Here is a 19,042-nt window from a genome sequence, read left to right as displayed (position 1 = left end):
ATAGAAAGTCTATGGAGTCCACACACCACTTGCAATGGCAGCTGAATAGGAACAGTACTTTGCTCAGTTGGCGGCCAGGTGCTTAGATCCCCATCGATCGCCAAAGCAAATGAGCAGAAGTACTCATCTGAGCACTGTGCCCATTATGCTGTTACTGTCACAGCTCAGAATGATGTACAGGTTCCATAGAACGTATATGGGGTCCATATACCACTCGCAATGACAACTGAAATGGACAGTGGAGTTGTGTAGGCCACCTAAATTGACTTGTTGCACTAGAAGCACCAGAAAACCTGTTCTGTTTTGTACAATCTAATAGAGTAAATTAATATTTATTTGAAGGACAACCCCTTTAAAAGAATTAGGACCGTAGGCTACCATTCTATATTGTTTACTGTCCTTTACTCTTAGAATCCTGAGTTTTATCATTGGTGCTGATACCTCAATTACTGTAAGTGACTATGGGAAATGATTTTACATTCAGTCCAGGTAGCACACTATTATCCTTGTTTCAAGTTTTCACACTGACAAGCACCATTTTGTTTCAATTTTGAAAAATTACTACACATGATACCCATTTTTTCAGCTACAGGGGACCCAATAGCCTCTGTTTGTAATCATAAACTTGCAGTGCTCTCACAGTGCCGTATTGATTTTTACTTGACATATGTTCTTACCTGACCGACAAGCAATGTCCACGTCTTTTTCAAAGTCTGTCTGTTAGTGAAAGAGAATATAAGCATATCAGTATATACAATATATCCAAAATACTCATGCCATTATTTTCACTCAGCAACTGATTTGGGAATAAAGTAGAGTACATTGTAAACAACAAATATTTGGTGAAATGCCAACACTATTATTCATTATCTGAATGAAGGCTTTTCACCATACATTGTAGACTAAGGATGCACAACCTGTGGCCAGAACCTCATGCGGTCCACAATGCCATTCTGTGTGGCCCACAACCATGTGACCACAGACGTGCTTGTCTGTCTGGTGACAGTTTATATGTTCCCCATGTCAGAGAGAAAAGGAATAGCACCCAGCTCAGGATCGGGGACAGATAAGTGCTAATGGTGCACTGTGTGTGGCCTTATTAAGAATCTGTATGCGGTGTCAGAAAGGGTGACTTCTGACTTCTTTGTGACACACCGGAACGGAGTAGATGAAGTGGAGACATACGCATGCAAGTGGTTATCTTTATTGTAGTTTTATGGCAGTAGTAAAACACTCAACTATTTCAACTAACATTAACTGCAATGGAGAGCGCCAGATGCATGCTCTTCCTTTATAGATTGTAAACAGTGAAAAGGGGGATCCCATTCAAGGGGAAGTCTTGAAAATGGGACCAGCACCTATCGGACATTTATTGTATATATTTTTGATATTGGGTTGGACATACTGCTTGTGCAGACAGGCACAGGCACCCAAAGGGAAAAGGTAGCCCCCAGCCAAATGGTCCAGTCCTGTCATCCCATCACTAACCAACTGTCTTCAGAATTTCAGCCAGCAGTAAAACCATCTTCTGCTATCTTTGAGATGGAGGAAAAGTTGGGTTATACTCTTGCAGCCTTCGGATTTAGTGTGTGAGTAACAGATGGTTTGTCTGCTGGCCACAGTTTCCAGTGGGAACACAGATTAAACCCTATAAGTTTGGAGGCACACAAAGTAGAATGGAGCAATTTAGCAAAGTTATACATTACATGAACACTAGCTGGGCACTAAAGGGCAGAAATCAACTTCAGCTTTAGCAGTTAACTTTCCTGTGTAGTAACCATGTCTCACATTGTTTAGATATCACCAAGATTTACTTTAGAGCTAAGTAGTGTAACAACTGGACATCACAGGAAATATTGATATAAAACATAAATCAGTAAAACATAAATGATAAAAGGGACACATCATTAACCCCTTGAGTGGCACGCCCGGAAATTTTCCGGGACGAGCTCCACTGCTCATAGCAACATAGCCCGGAAGATTTCCGGGCTATGTATCACTATGGGAGCTGCAGAGCACAATGCCACAAGCTGTGACAGTGTGCTCTGCCTGCACAGACCCACAGAGAGCAGTGCAAGGGCTTTGAAAAACCAGCAGAAGATATTGCAGATATGTCGGCAATCTCCTGCACTGGTTTGTTTACAGGTTGCCATAGAGACCATCGGCTTGTCAGAAGCTAGCGATGGTCTCTGTGGCAGGGAGAGCTGGTTGTTAGCTGTCAGAGGACAGCTAGGTACTAGCTCTTACAGCAGAGATCAGAGAAAACCTCCGATCTCTGCTGTGTTAACCCTTTACATGCTGCAGTCTATGTGACTGCAGCATGTAAAGGGCTGTCACTGCAGCATGTAAAGGGCTGTCACCATCGGACCCCCGGAATGTGATCAGGGGTCCTGATGGGTCCCTGTGGAAGTCCCCTAAAGGGACAAAAAATTAAAATAAAAAATAAATAAATAAAAAATTATAAAAAAAATAATAAAAACACTTGTCTCCCTTTACTTTGTAAAAAAATCAAAAATACAATCACACATGTGGTATCCATGCGTTGTAATGACCCAGAGAAGGAAGTTAATACATTATTTAACCCGTTAATGACATGGCCCCTTTTTTTCTTTTTTCCCCATTTCTTTTTTTCCTCCCCCGTTTAAAAAAATCACAACTTGTCCCGCAAAAAACAAGCCCTTATATGGCCATGTCAATGGAAAAATGAAAAAGTTATAGCTCTTGAGACGCAACTGCAAAAGTAGTTGAAATTCAATGATTAGACCATTTTAAAAAACCTGCCCTGGTGGGCACGACAGGGTGGTAGGAAACCCGCCACTCAAGGGGTTAAATGACAAGAGCAGAAGGTGATGGTAATCAAATGATGATGATGATGATGATGATGATGATGATGATGATGAAACTGACAGTAAAGACTTGATTTTCCTAATCTCTCCCTGACACTGTCACACAGCACCATATCACATTGTTTCTAATTACCCCTCAGCTGTCCCTACAGGCCTTTTTACACAGGACGATTATCAGATTTGTTCAAGTACCTGTGCACCCTCGGGTATTTGAACAATAGTCGTCCCATGTAAATGCATGTAGAGACTGAACGACTGAGCGAGAGTCATTCAGTCGTTCAGTTTCTGCATGCAGAAATCTGAACAACAAGCCATTCAGTATAAACAACAATCATTCAGTTCTGAACAACTGTCTGCTTAAGTGAATGGAGGCGGGTGAGGGGAGAACGCTCTCAGACGCCCTGCCTCCCTGCTGGCCGCGCTCTGAGCGATCCAGGGATACTTGTTTCTGTGTAACAGCACATGAGCGAGCTCCACCCTGGATGCGCTATTGGGCATCATTTGCCCAACAGTTTGTCCCATGCAAATGGTCCTTAATGGTGTCTCTATCTGAAACACCATCCTGGAGAATAAGATAACGCAAGGACTCAGACAAGAGGCTATCAAGCAAATCAGAAAGATTAACCAGCACAGACAAAAACAAATAAGGAATGATAAGACATACCACAGACTACCAAGTACAGTCTGGGCTAAATATAACCAGTGAACAAGACACAATAGACTAAAACAATGTACTCAGAACTAGAACAAGGTACACGGGATAATAATGCATTGTCACTAGTCTTGATTGGCTGGGTGATAAAATCGTCATGTTTTTTGCAAATTTAAATCGGGTTATGGCCCTTTTACACGGGTTGACAATCATTTAAATGACTGCACAAGCTCTGATGTCACTGCTATGGTCGGCAGCGCTCATGCAAAATGTTTACACAGAAAGACTTCCCCCTGGACTGCTGGCTTCTCGTCTGCTTCTTGCTCAGCGCTTCACCTCCTATGTGAAGCACTGAGTGGAGAGCATTTACACGGGATGAGAGGTCAGAGATCCATTGAAGTTTTTAAATTGACTGAAAAGTCAGCTTAACAAACTAAGAACAAATAGTAAGTGAATTTTGTGTATTCACACTGAACGATTATCGCTCAAATTCATTCGTTTGAATTCGTGTAAATGGGCCATTAGTCCAAACTATTTTTCCTATATGCCTACTGCAGAGGTCAGCATGCAGCCAATCAGCAGCCAGGGCGTCTTGCTAATGTCACCAAATGTGTTCTCCATCTTGCATATGGGCAGCAGTTTCATTGGATACCTTCATGACATGACCTAGCCATATGTAACATAGGCACAGTGTAACTAGCAGCCATTTTACAGTTGAGCACAGGACATTTAAAATGTGGCAAGAATGTAAATAACACAATGTGTATGAACAGTGACATGAACTCCCACCACCTGCTGCCTTGGAAAGCCAATCTGGGCCAAAAGGCAAAGAGTCAGCCTCATTCTGCTCTCTCCTCTGCTCTAGGCATTGCATATGTTGCAGAGGCGAGCAGCAGAAAGCGATCACGGAGTACCAGATAGTGTATGCCATTAGCAGAAATTGTATGGTGGTCGGTCACTTGATGCCTGTGGAATGGGCATATATCAGAGACATGTATGCTGACAAGTAGGAAGCAACAGCATCACCACTGGTGGCAGGGGAAGTCTAACAATGGTGTGGCATAGTTTTTTTAAGCCTGTCACAGCCTGCAGCCAAAGCACAGGGTAGGACTGACAGTCACAGGTGCCACTTATTCATGATGGTCCAAGAGTATGTCAGCTCCCACGTGGATGTATGCAGATATGGTGTTGGCCCCTTTGACTTCTGGGAGTCTAAACTGGACAAGTGCCCAGAAATTTAACATGCTTTAGAGGTGCTTGCCTGCCTCTGTTGCTTTGCAGTGCTTAGGTCCTAAGTTCAAATAAAACCAAGGGCAACATCTGCTTGGAATTGGAAAACTGCAATACAAATGTTGTCTTTGGTCAGATTTGAACCTATGACTCCATAATTGCAAGCGATTAGTAGTAATGACCGATCCACTATGCTTCTTCCTTCACAGTAGGAGGTGAAAAAACAAGCATACAAACTCTATGCAGATGTTTTCCTTGGTCAGATTTGAACCTAGGACTCTAGGTCTGTAAGACAATGGTGTTAACAACTCAACCACCACAATTGTTCCTTCCTCTCCAGAGGATGAGAAGAAATATAATAATAAACACAAAAATAATGTAAAAAATTCCATATATATGTTGCCCCCTGGTCAGATGTCAACCTAAAACTCCAGGACTGAAAAGCAGCAGTGCTAACAACTCTGCAATCACACTTGTTCTTCTACTCTGTCTTTCTTCCTCCTTCTTCTGCTTACTCTTGCTCCTTCACCCCTCCCCCTCCTTCTCTGGAGAAGAAGAATGTGAGGAAGAAGGAGGGTGAAGGGAAGGATAAGAAGAAAAATGAGGAAGAGGAGAATGAGAAGAATAAGGAGCAGAATTAGGAGGAGAAGGAGAAGATAAATGAAAAGAATAAGATCTTCTCATGTTCTTCTTCTCCTTCTCCTCCTCAGGAGGGGGATACAGGAGGTGGAAGAATGGTGAAGAAGCTTGGTGGCTTAGTGGTTAGCACTATTGCTTTGCAACATATGCCTATCTGTTAAGCTGCTGGCAATATAAAGCAATTCATTGTAATAAGGGGAAAAGGATCATATGCAAAGATGTAATATTTAATGTAATTCTAAACTTATGTAAGCATTGGACTAATGCCTTAGGGGATGATATTTTAGACTATAACATAGTTATCCAGATGATTTCACTGTACTGTAACATTTCATTATATGCAAATGTAACCATGGAATACAGTATTTTGGGATATACTGTTAGTAAAACAGCAAATATTCCACAAATCAGAAATGCTTCAGAAAAAAAAAGTTATTTAATTTTATTTTTGTTTATAGGTGCAAATCCAACCTTTCAAGATACGTCCCTATCTCATGCGCTTTTTCACTTTGATGTATTGCACACTGGAATATTTTAGTATGGTTAAAGAGATTACACTTAACAGTGTTCAATGACTAGCAGGGTTGTTTACAACGTATACATATCCCTGCCAAACAAATATGATAACAGGTTTCAGTGAAATTGAATGCCGAGAAATTTATGGCAACATTTATCTGGAAGACAAGGTGAAGGCAGGCAGAAGGTATTAACTACGCAGTGGCGCAGAAGCTTGACTATGACATGCAAGATGAATATTAGTAATCAAGTCAGTCCACCATACAGAAAAGACTTATTAAATCTTCTGGCTGCTGCCCAATGCACTATATGTATCTAATTTTAATTACACTGCAACTACCGCCTACATTTTTATTCCAATAGTAGCCATTGTTCCCACTCTGGGCTTAGCTATAAATTGTGTTGTTTTATATTCTTAATAATGTTAGAGTTCATGGAATTCCACAAGCAATTCAGTTAGATTAACTAATAAAACAAACATTTGGGCACTGACTGGAAATATTGAAATTCTATTGGCATGATTCTATTGTTCATCATTGAAATTCTCATGCAATTTTCAAATCTACCACTGAGGGAAGCAAAGAGCTATAGCACAGAATAAAGGCTTTTTTACATGCAAAGATAATCAAATGACTGGAAGATTGAACAACTTAGCGATGTATTTGCATAAAGTGTTAATGGCCATTAACACTTTATGATCTTCATTTGCATGTAAAAGGGTCCCCAGGAACTGTTTGCAGAGCCCAGCTTGTGTTTAAACACACTCCCAGCTGTGCAAACAGCTGCCAGCAGAATGCATTGTTCTCTCCCGGCTAGTGTAAACATGCCGTGAAGAGAATAGTGTGCGGTCTATTGTAAGATTAATGTGTTTGCTTTATCTTTCAGTGGCTGAATGATGGATTTTAAGTAAACTTTTAAATCATCGATCAAACAAAAAGTGCACAATGTCCACGTTTACATGTAACAATTATCACTCTTTTTCAGTCATTTAAACAAATGTTGAGTGAATCATTGTGTATAAAAGGGCCTAAAATTCCTATGGGGCAGAGGGGCATTTATCAAGGCATGTGTGGCAGCATTGTGACATAAAAAAATGACACACTTTGTAACATAGTTTTTTGCACAAAAAACCGAATGTTTTCATTTTTGACAAGCGTCTCATATGTTTCCAAAGAGCGGACAGGAATTAATGGGAAGGAACCTCACCTCTCATAACCTGACTGATCTGCTATAATGTGCACTAAAGTCTGGTGTAAATTATGGTATAAGTCTTCACTAGCCTGTAGTGCGCGCCCTTTAATAAATTTGGTGCATCTTACTCTAGCGCATTTTATATTAAGATAGGAGACAAAAAGTTTCACTCAGCCAATTCCTGCTGGAGCCCCAGGCTGGCCCAGCCCATCAGAAAGTATAACCAGGCGCCTCAAAACGAGTGATGGCGAGAATTGTTACTGCAATAACGGGAAAGCGGCAACATATGTATGTGTGAGTATTCCTGCAGGCTTGGCTATAAAATAGACTGGCACTCTGGATGTTTGGAGTGGCTTAAATGTGCTCAGGGGGCAGATAAATCAAGCTGGTATTTATGTAGTTAGAAAATGCAAATACAAAGCATATAGGTGTAAGTATATCCATAGCATATAGTTACTATTAGGCCTCGTTCAGACAAGTAGGGTTTACACCACGCTGCTGACATGCTGGAATTCTGTGCTGAATGAGCGGCTCCCATTGAAGCATGTGGTCAGCACCATGGACAGCACCGCAGCACGGAGCTGACTGGAGAGTCAGCAATCGCTGTCCTATCTTCTCTACCAGCGCAGATTCTGCAGTGGTAGAAAAGCTCTGTGTGACCGTTTCCATAACAACCTATTGGTTGCTATAAAAACATGGTTTACATGCTGCTGATCGAGGCCTAAGGGTGACTACCCACTAGCGGTTTTTTTTCTGCTGCGAATTTGCTCCTATTTTTTCTTCCAATTGTCAATGGGACTTTCTAAGGTTAAAACCGCAACGCAACTTTGCGTTTTTAACAATAGAAAGTCCCATTGACAATTGGAAGAAAAAATAGGAGCAAATTCGCAGCAGAAAAAAACCCCTAGTGGGTAGTCACCCTTAGGCTGTAGGTAAGGTGTAGTGTGTGACAGCAGTGTATGATATTTCAATTGGGTATAAGGGAAATCCTGCCCATAAATAGGGCAATGTAGTAACCTTTTACCTGCATCCTTATCATTACTACATGCTATGAACATATCCACAAATTCATGTGCATCCATATTGTCTCAATATGTCACAAATACTGTATATTTATCTTGCTGCTCTAAATATGTGTTTAGTTTTTTTCATACATACAAGGGTACATATTCTCAATCTATGTCTATATTGTCTTCATGTGCCACACAAACAATATCTGCCATTATGTCTCTTCTGTCGGCAGCTTTAACACAGGTCTCGTTCAGATGAGCGTGGATTACATGCTGCTGACATGCAGAAATTCTGCGGTGAACAAGCTGCTCTATGCTCCGCAGAGCAGCCCATTCACATGTATGTGGTGTGAGCAGTGTGCTGACAGGCGAGTTTGCACTCGCTGTCTTATCTGTTTTACCAGTGTAGATTCTGCACTGGTAAAAAAGATTTATGTGAGCGTTCCCATAGCAACCTTTGTGTAAACCACACTCGTCTGAACGAGGCCCTAGGGCCATATTTATGCATCCGTAATACTGATGAGTATCCTATTCCAACCGTGGGCATCCTGACTCAAACTCAGAGCAACATAGGACTCGATGATGTTCTGAGTTTGTGTTGGGATTCCTGCATTTATGTATCTTGTCCATACTATGGACACATAAATGCACCCAGAATACACTCATGTGAAACCAGCCTTATATATATATCTTCTATATAATACCTGCCTATATTTCATCTATCTATCTATCTATCTATCTATCTATCTATCTATCTATCTATCTATCTATCTATATCATATCCATCTATGTGTCTATCTATATTCTATTTATCTATCTCCTATCTATCTATGTGTCTATCTATATTCTATCTATCTATCTCCTATCTATCTATCTATCTATCTATCTATCCTCTATCTATCTCAAATGTATCCATCCATCTCATATCTTTCTATCTATCTATCTCATATCTGTCTATCTCATATCTATCACATATCTGTCTATCTCATATCTATCTCATATCTATCTATCTATCTATCTATCTATCTATCTATCTATCTATCTATCTATCTATCTATCTATCTTCAGATGGGACATACTTTAGCTTGAATGTGATAGCATGGTGCAGAAAATTATCTTAATCTATTAAAAAAATATTATTATCTAGCAATTCCAAGTGTAAAAGCCCATTAAGACACAAAGATTATCACTCAAAATTCACTCAAAAGACGGCTTTTAAATGATAATCCTTGTGTGTAACTGCACTGGCATTGTGCAGTTTTGGTTAAGCAGTTGTTGATCATTGTCTTTCAATGATCAGCCTTATCAGGAATTTACAGTGGGATACAGCTGATATTATTTTTTCAGCTGTATCCTGATCCCTGAAGACAGGCTGGGTATGAAGAACAGTGGGATCCAGGTGTGAATTCATGAATGGGTGAGTGCTGCCTCTGATTGGCAGAGCACTGTGACCAATCAGAGGCAGCTCTCAGCTGTCATTCAGTAGCTGAGAGCTGCCTCTGATTGGTTACAGTGCTCAGCCAATCAGAGGCAGCCCATTCAGCAGGCGGGGAATTTAAATCCCCGCCAGCTGAATACTACTCAGAGCAGTGCAGGAGAAGAGTCGGCTGCACGCGGCTGAGCCCCGGCAGCTGCAGAGAGGTGAGTATAGATTTTTATTTATTTTTTACACATTTTTAGGATGGTTTTCATGAAAGGGCTTATATTTTAAACCCTTCCCTGAGAATTACTGCAGCGCTGGCCGGCAGCCCATTGCTGTATTGCCGGCTGCATTGAATTCAATGGGAGAACATCATTCTCCTCTGCCATAGCTGTGACAGCTGTGGCAGAGGATCATGATTTTTACTCTATGTTCTCAATAGGGTCGGCGCTGCTGCCGCCGGCCCCATTGAGCACAAGGTAAAATCTCTGGATGCGACAGCATCCAGGGGTTTCACATTCAAAAAAGACGGATGCTGCAGTTACCTGTGTTTCAAAATCCGCTGCCCTATATTTACTGCTTCGCAGGTAAATATCAGGCATATGACCGCTGCCATTAAAAATCTCTGGTTCTATATAGATGTGGATCACAAACACAGGTAACATACACACATAAAAACTCCCGTCAGACTGAGGCCTTAGAGATCTACATTTGTACTCCTGCCATTCCGGCCTTATATTATCCATAGTTATCACCAACTGCATGTCACTTCTGAATGGAGATGCACACTTTTAGTTGCTAGGCCCTGTTGCACCTTCCATTCCTGCTAAGATGGTATTTAAACCCAAATGTAATGCTTATCAAAATTTAGCTGCAGCTCCAAGGATTAAGAGAAAAGAGGGAGGCCTCTGTATATTTAACTGAGTTCATGCTTGTGGTTTTAATGGAAGTGCTACTTACATTGATTTCTATGCAGTTAGCACAGAATAAGGTACATGCAAAGTTTATATGTCCTCCTCAACTTCATAGTCAGAGAACTGCTCTAGAAAACAATGTCTGGGCAGGTTTTATGTTACAAATTGTGTGTACTATGTCTGTTTACCAGCTGTTTATTGATATGTAACACCTTTAACCATGTTTCCTATAATTTCCTTGACCGTCTCTTCTTCATTTCTTTCCATATTATAAGCTTATTGTATCTCCATCTCTCTATTAATATCGTACATTAGTACAGTTCCTTTTATTGCTGTCAACCCCCTATCACCACTCCAATATTACTTCCATCTCATTACTTCACAATACATTCTCTTCCGACCTTACATTAACAATACACACTGCTAAAGACTTGATTTTTCTTTCGAAATTTTCAAAGCACTTGATATTATATTCAAGTGAAACTCAACTGTTTCTCTTGTTTAAAAAAAATGAAATGCAGCCTAAATTATTTCTACTCCTTATTATGCAAATCATTTTTTTTGCTTTGTTATTTTGTTCCTGGGTTTGGATAATAGGTTTTTGCCTTCTAATGAAGTGTGCGACACTTATTCCCAGAACTACATTGGCTGTAAGTGACATTTAATAAACCAGCGTTACAGTGACATTTTATAATTACTCTAATATACTGCTCTCAAGAATTTGTGTGGTGAATCATTTCCAGTAAGAAAATTATCAGTTGCACTGCTTTGTCAGTCAAATTACAGTGCCTTGTTAAGAGAAATTGCTAAATTTGCACCAACATTCTAAACTTTTTAGAGGTGTTGCAAAGTATGATCACAAAAGTCATTTATGTTTCAATAAATACTTTTCATACATATAGTGATTCGTTAAAAATGTATCATATACTTTTTACCCTTTCTAATCCAATTTGCACCTAGGGGGCTTCCTAGGGGGCTTACTTTTTTCTGCCATTATACAACAACGCTATATGCTGGTTAAAGCCAGCACTGCATGAAGTGACCCATTGGATAGGCTCTGACAGCAGAGAGGCTGGCAATATACAGTAAGAGAACCCCGACGGACGTCTTCCAACATCGGAGCTGTACAGCCTTAAATCATAATGTCTTCAGAGGTCAGACAGTGGATTGGAAAGGGTTAATTCAATTTGAAATCTAAAAACTGCTTTTAATAGGCTAATTATAATTGTTGTTATTGTTCTGCATTCTATATTTGTAAATATGCAACTAAGGCCGCCTGCACACAGGCAGAAATCCCGCGGCGGGATTTCCGCCACTGAAAGCCTGCATAGGAGTGCATTACAATACGCACTCCTATGCAGATGGCCGCGGCAAACAAACCGTGGCATGTCCTATTTTTGTGCGGGGCTCGCAGAGCCTTGCACAGAAACGTCACTCACCCGCCCGCCGACTCCGGTCTGCGCATGCGCCGGCTGCCTGGCAGCCGGCACATGAAAGAGCCGGGGCCGCCGGGCGCAGGTGAGTACACGCTCATCTCTGCAGGCGCTCGGGTCCCGCGGCGAGAATTCTCGCTACCGGATCCGACCCGCTCGTCTGCAGGCGGCCTAAGTGAACCACTGTGGGCTTAAATAAAAAGTGCCTCAACAACTATTCAAAGGAGGTTAACACTCAAAATATTAAACCTAGGCATATATTGGTAAATTAGAAGGAAGAGAAATAACTCTACTTATATTTATATTACATTAGCATTTTCCATTTTGTTGTAGTGGAAAAGTGCGTTTTTATATTAATGCATATTTCTCTCAACTTCCAGTTGTCACTTTGGTAAAATAGGTGGTGCAACAAAACAGAAAATTGTCAATATCACTGTAAATAAACTAAGCATAATTACCAAGCATTGGCTGTAACTCTAACTTCTGATCTATAGTCAATTTAACGCCCTGGATAGAAATCATCTTTAAAGGGAAGACAGCTTAAAAATGAGACTAAGATATGTTTGCTAGATGTGTTGATTGAAGTACGTACACAGTTGGACCAATTTTAAAACACTTTCCTAAAGAGAGTGTGGTTAGGCTTGGCTCCTATAAATCAGTTGTGTTTTGCTGGTTGTTTTGCCTGAATCTGACACAACTGATAAGTTTTGGTGCCCTTTTTGCACCAATCCAGTGCCCACAGCTGGATAGAAAAAGACTGCATGCAACGTTTACCAGTTTGATGTGGAGTGATATCTTGTATCAAAATGTGATGCACTAAATGCCATGAACAATCCCATAAAGTACTATAGGACCTGCTCAGGCATTAATTTTCCTCTGGTTTTTCACTACAATGATGGAGGAAATAAACAATGGATGGCATATTTGGGAAACCAGCCTTAAAGGGGTTTTGTCATAAAAAAATCTATACTCATCTATTCCTCCCAGGCAGACTCCCTACCACATCTTCTGCTTGGTGATTTTCTCCAGTCCCTCAGGTCACCTCCTCTCGAGCTGGCCAGATCCTGTTCTTTTTGTTATGAAATGTGTATTCCTTGCATTTTTCTTCCTGCCCGGCAATGTACTCTACGTCACTGTGACATAGCGTTCACTGACTATGAAGGAATACTAATCTATTGCAGAGGCAGCACACATTCACAGTCTCTGCAATAGTTCAGCACTACCTGCTAGGCTGTGAAAGCTATGTCACTAGTGACGTAGCATACATTGCCGGACAGGAGTAAAAATGACTGTGAATGGACGCTCTGTCACAGGAAGCAGAAGAATCAGCCAGCTGGAGGTGAGGTAAACTGCAGGAGACAGGAAAAGATTAGTGGGGAGAAGATGATGTAAGTAGACTGCCTGGGGAGGAATAGGAAGTATAGAATTTTTTTTTAATGGCAGAACCTCTTTAAGACGTCATCTCTTGTAATGTTTGTTGTGAAGGTTCTGATATAAAATGCAACAATTCTAAGAATACAGATGTGTTTTTCTTTATCTTTACTCTTAGGGCGAGCACCCACTGGCGTTTTTTTACCTGCGTTTTGCGTTTTGCGTTTTTCCTGCACAGGCATAGAGATAACATGTGTTCCTGTCCACTGGCGTTTTTTTTGCGTTGCGTTTGCGTTTTTAACATAGGAACTGTCAGTTGCATATGTGTCCCTATTTTTCTCCTAATGCACCCATGAATGTCAATGGAAATTAACGGAAAACGCAGCGAAAACGCCGCGAAAAACGCGCGGAAAAAAACACAGGAAACGCGGCGAAAACGCTGCGTTTTTTTCCCGCGGAGAACGCAAACGCCAGTGGGTGCTCGCCCTTAATGTGATATGATATCAGGACAGTTTATTTACACTTTGAATTACTTTACAATTACTTTTTTGTGTTAAGACAACAATAGCTTTTTAATAGGTTAGGATAAGAGACATTTCTGTGCTGTGCTAACACAATCAAGTTAAAATTTGCTGCATCTGCACATGAGAAAAAACTGGATTCTTCTTGCAATATAATGTTAAAAGTGAATGGCACCTTAATGTATAAATATGTGTAAATTAGTAAGAAAAAAAAAAGAGTTTCTCTAGAACACATGCTGAAATACAAAACTAACAACTTTATTGGGAGTGGCAAAATAAAAAGATAAGGCCCTTTTACACGGAACAATTATTGTTCATAAAAATCATTCAAACAAGCAAAATTGAATGATAGTTGTTAAGTCACAATGCAGCCAACTACTGAACGACAAACGATAAATCATTCACTTTTCATTTGTCATGCATTTTAGGCAGGACTAAAGATAATTGTTGGCTTGTTCACTTATCGTTCAGTTTAAATTGCAATCATTCAGTCATTCTCATTCACTAATACAGTGAATGAGAGCGGCCGATCAGTTTCTTGTTTGAACGAGCCAACAATCTATCTGCCTGTATAAACAGGCTGCACAAATGAAAGAGTGAACTCTGACATTGCTCATTCAATCGAGAAATTGACTCATCTAAACGGACCCATAGTCCTAACTATCTAACCTATCCTCTAGTGCCTATTCAGATTTCAAAGCTTAGTTCTGAAAAAAATAACCCTTTACTATAACCCAGTGATCTTTATACTGCCCAAGATGACAACTAATCTTATATATGTTCAGCTTTTAACATCAGGTGAAGCCTTTGACATTTTACAAGTTAATTTCTGTTCATTATGGCTATGAATACATGAGGCATTTTATAATTGAAGTCAATTACATTTGATTAAGAATTTGTCTTCACATCTCTGTTCCTGTCAACCAATGTGTCTGTTTAGTATGCTATACCTTCCTTTGTATGGGTTTACTATATACAATGTAAAGTCTGTCATATTTCATATATTTTGTTTCCTATAGTTAATTTGTAATTATAAGGAAATATATGTGTTGTAATTTCTGTATCCATTATATATTTTTATTGGCCCTGAATGTTCCAGAAAGCCTGTGCATTATAGTAGACTCAAATCCACTGTGGCATTTTTGTGATCACACTATTATTAATAGAAATAGCCCAATACTTCTGGGAGCAGAGCAATTTCTTAAAATGAAATCTTCACATTATAACTTATTGACAATGACAGCCGAATTCATTTTGATGACATATACACGACATTCACAAACATAAATTCCTGTCACTTTCATGTTCTATCTGTTATCCAATTGTTCCCATAGGACTGTACCATTGGGTAAAGCATAATCTGAGGATGCTTTTTTGTCAATTGTAGGCTTTTTGACAAGGTGGCACAAACCTGACAAACCTGGTTGTCAAAACACTATTCATCTTATTGTATCCTAGTATCTCTGCAATGGTTAGAACTTATGCTATCTTCAATGAGTGCATGCATCTAATTTGTAGATTTTATTGCAATACAGCCCAGGAAGACATAGAAACTAATGCAATCTAATGTTTCTACTGCTAACCCTTTCCAATCCAATTTTGGATTTGGGGTTTCCTAACAGGCTGTCTCTTTTTGCTGTTATACAACGGTGCCATCTGCTGGCTAAAACCACTGTGTGTGCGCCAGAGAGGCTCCAACAGCAGAGTGGCTGGCAATAGATGGTAAGAATACCCTATTGGATGTCTTCAGACATTGGAGCTGTACAAGCTTCAATCAGAATGTAGAAAGACTTCAGACAGTGGATTGGAAGGGATAAAGAGATTTTCTGAGTCTTTTGGGACTTTTACTATTGATCATGTACTCTCAGGGTCTGCCATTCAGCATCTTTGACAATTGGCTGATTGTCAAATCTTCTGTTACCCGGGACAATATTGGAAGCAGATAGTTCTGTCAACTTTGCAGCAAACTGCGTTAAAAAGTATAAAATCTGGAAACTATTTACATTGTTCATCAAGGTTATGACTGGAATAAAGAAGAATATAGTAACTTCAACAACAGAATGGTATTCTGATCCATTATTAAGTAACAAAATCTGTAGGTCCCAAAAAGCAATTTTCTGTTGAAATAGTGACAGCAATTATATTGCATATGCTGTGTGTTTAGAATAGAGCAGAACAAGGATTGAGCCAACTAAGAGAGAATGACAGCATGGAACAAAATGAAAATGGATTTTATAAGGTAGATCCATGATATTCTGTAATAAAGGGTGCAAGACTAGGGCTCCAAACCAATGTGTAGAAGTAGAAAGAAGTCTATACTCCAAGGAAGTTCAAAGTGATTGTTTATTCTTAAGTAAGACAAATGTCATTGAAGTGCACATTTTTTTCTTCATACTGTATCTGAAAGTATATCTTACATATACCTTAAATGAGCAAACTTCTGTATTAAAGATTTGATTAAACAAATAGTTTATTTTAGACTAATTCAATTGCACAGCTAAAACCCCCCTCCTGCCACAATAAATTGGTAAGACGGCCATAGCCATTACATCCTTTTTGATGTATCATGCTGATTTTAACAGTATCTACTGAAATTCTAATATTTATGGGCACTGACAGGTACTTTTAACAAATAAGATTCCAAAAGGTTTGATATTATTTCTCCTTTTTGACAGTCAGTCTCTCTGCCTTTATTAAAATACCATGCTAAATTGACCAAAATTGAGTCTGAGCTTGGCAATAGTTGGGTCTGATAAATGTCAGCAGCCTTCATATGTCTGTGACCACCAATTTGCTGGGGCGAGAGGTTCTGTACTTTTCAATCCTCCTAGATAACTATGTAATAACAATATCACTTAGAAAATATGAGTTCACAGAGTTATATACAGACAGTCACAGACTGCACGGACTAGTAAATTTAACTGGTGAGATAACCAATTGAGCTTTAAGAATTAAAAGGGTTATCCAGGAATAGAAAAAAATCATCTGCTTTTTTCTTCCCAAAACTAGTGCATGTCGGTCCATGGGCTATGCCTGGTATTGTAGCTTTTCTTTACTCAAATGAAAGGGGCTGTAACTACAATACCAGATACACCCTATTGTTTCTTTTTAGGCTTCGGTCACACGGGGTTTTTTTGCCACGATTTGCGGATCGCATGATGGATGCGCATCCGCAAATCGCGTGACTGGGGCCAAAAAATCGCCCGAAAAATCTGCTCCTAGCTGCGTTTCATTACAAAAGGGTCGGAGCAGTGCAGCGCTGTCCAGCGCATTGAATTCAATGGAGCTGGCAATACAGCCAGCTCCATTGAAAGCAATGGACTGCGGGCGATCTCAGGATGAATTTTTGGGAAGGGCTTAAAAATATATAAGCCCTTCCTTGAAAATCATCCAAAACTGTGTAAAAGTAAAAACAAATATATACTCACTTGTCCCGGCAGACGGAGTTCAGCCGCGGCCGCCGGCAGTTCTCCTGAACTGCTGTGAGTAGTATTCAGCAGCCAGGGATTTAAAATCCCCGCCTGCTTAATGAGCTGCCTCTGATTGGTCACAGCCTCACCAATCAGAGGCAGCTCTCACTCACCCATTCATGAATTCATGAATGGGTGAGTGAGTGCTGCCTCTGATTGGCTCAGTGCAGGGACCAATCAGGGGCAGCTCTCAGCTGAATTTTCAGGGAAGGGCTTATATTTTTAAGCCCTTCACGAAAATTCATCCCGCGCTCACCGGCAGCCCATTGCTTTCAATGGAGCTGGCTGTATTGCCGGCTCCATTGAATTCAATGGGCAAACATCATTCTTCTCTGCCACAGCTGATACAGCTGTGGCAGAGGAGAATGCTTTGACTCGTATATGTTCTCAATGGGGTCGGCGCTGCCGCCGCCGGCCACATTGAGCGCATATAGAGAAGAACAGGAATCGCAGATCGCAGATAGGTGCGATCTGCGATTTCTGTTCTATAATTAATCGGACGAGCGCATAAAAAGCGCTCATGTGTCCGATACCATTGCATATAAAATCGCCGGACGCATGCGCAAATCGCGCGAAAAACCGCCCGTCTGACCGAGGCCTTAGTATGTAGGATAACTGTCTGTGTACATTGAACTTACCTCTAGTACCTCACCCATCATATGCATATATCTTAATTACTGTATAACAAAATTTGAACTAACCATGATTTGCGCATGTCCATTGGGAAAGGAACTTGATGAATCTGCATTTATTGGATCCTGGCAGTTTCTTAGTCGACATCTGAATGCATCTTGAACCTACAAAAAAATGTAATATAGTATTCAATGCTTAACTGCATAGTCTGTAGTTTGTAATACTTCACATAAGTGAATTTTCTGCATTCCATATCCAAATAGGATTGTGAAACTCCTTAAATTTGGCACATGATAATAAAGTTGCAAGAAAAAGTAAGTGAACAATTTGGAATTTCCTGGATTGCTACATTGATTACTAATAAAATGTGGTTTTATTGTTATCTAAGTTGCAATTATAGACAAGCACAATCTAACTAAACTAATAACACTAGCAATTGTAATGTCAATGTCTTTTATTGAGCACATTGAGTAAACATCCACAGTGCAAAGAGAAAAAGTTCATCATTGTATTTAATAACCCGCAGATCCCCCTTAGCAACAATCACCTCCACCAAACAGTTTCTGCAGCTGAAAATAAGATTTGCACAACATTGAGGAGGAATTCTGGCCCATTCCTCCTTGCAAATGTGTCTCATTTCATCAATATTTCTTAGATGCCTTGTATGCACAGCTTTTTTTGAGAATGTACATGACTTCCAATAATCTGGATCTTGTTTCCAACAAAGGATTTAATTTTAATGTTGAATTTATGAGTCTAGAATAAGACCATTGAGTAAAAGTGACCAATTTTATTAAAAGAATAAAGCACAGTGTTGTATTTATACTAGTATTTAATCTTGGGCAAAGTGTTGTATTTATACTAGTATTTAATCTTGGGCTGCTTTTGTTGAGGTAATCTACTGTACCTTTACAATAAACGTAATATACCTTAATGCTACTGCTCAAAAATCTAGAATATCTCTAATAACTCATCGGATTAAAAGCATTTACGGTAACATGAATGAAAATTTTAGTATCAATTATTTTGTGTCAGTGTATGCACTATAGATACTTTGAAATGCAGAGATTGTCAAAATAGACTTTTCATTTATAATTACTGGTCTGTCCCCAAGTCTACTTTTACTAGTGGTTTTTCAGTTGTTCATAAAAAGCAGAAGAATAGTCATCTGAAAACTGTTATTTAGTTGCAGTCAA

At 39.8% G+C, this 19,042-nt stretch overlaps 1 protein-coding gene across 1 annotated transcript in view; it reads right to left on the bottom strand.

The window, feature by feature from the left end:
• Window positions 1-19,042, bottom strand: part of ADGRB3 (adhesion G protein-coupled receptor B3) — a 918,092-nt gene that overhangs the window by 57,479 nt on the left and 841,571 nt on the right. Inside the window, exons 25-26 of the mRNA XM_066604215.1 lie at window positions 17,915-18,010; window positions 678-717 (exon numbers count right to left, since the gene is read on the bottom strand). Coding sequence (XP_066460312.1) covers window positions 678-717; window positions 17,915-18,010 — 136 coding nt within the window. The remainder of the gene's footprint in view (window positions 1-677; window positions 718-17,914; window positions 18,011-19,042) is intronic.

This window comes from Eleutherodactylus coqui, chromosome 1 (assembly GCF_035609145.1).
Source record: "Eleutherodactylus coqui strain aEleCoq1 chromosome 1, aEleCoq1.hap1, whole genome shotgun sequence".
In the NCBI taxonomy this organism is placed as follows: domain Eukaryota; kingdom Metazoa; phylum Chordata; class Amphibia; order Anura; family Eleutherodactylidae; genus Eleutherodactylus; species Eleutherodactylus coqui.
Note: the sequence above shows the minus strand (reverse complement) of the source record. Positions and strands in the feature narration are given on the sequence as shown.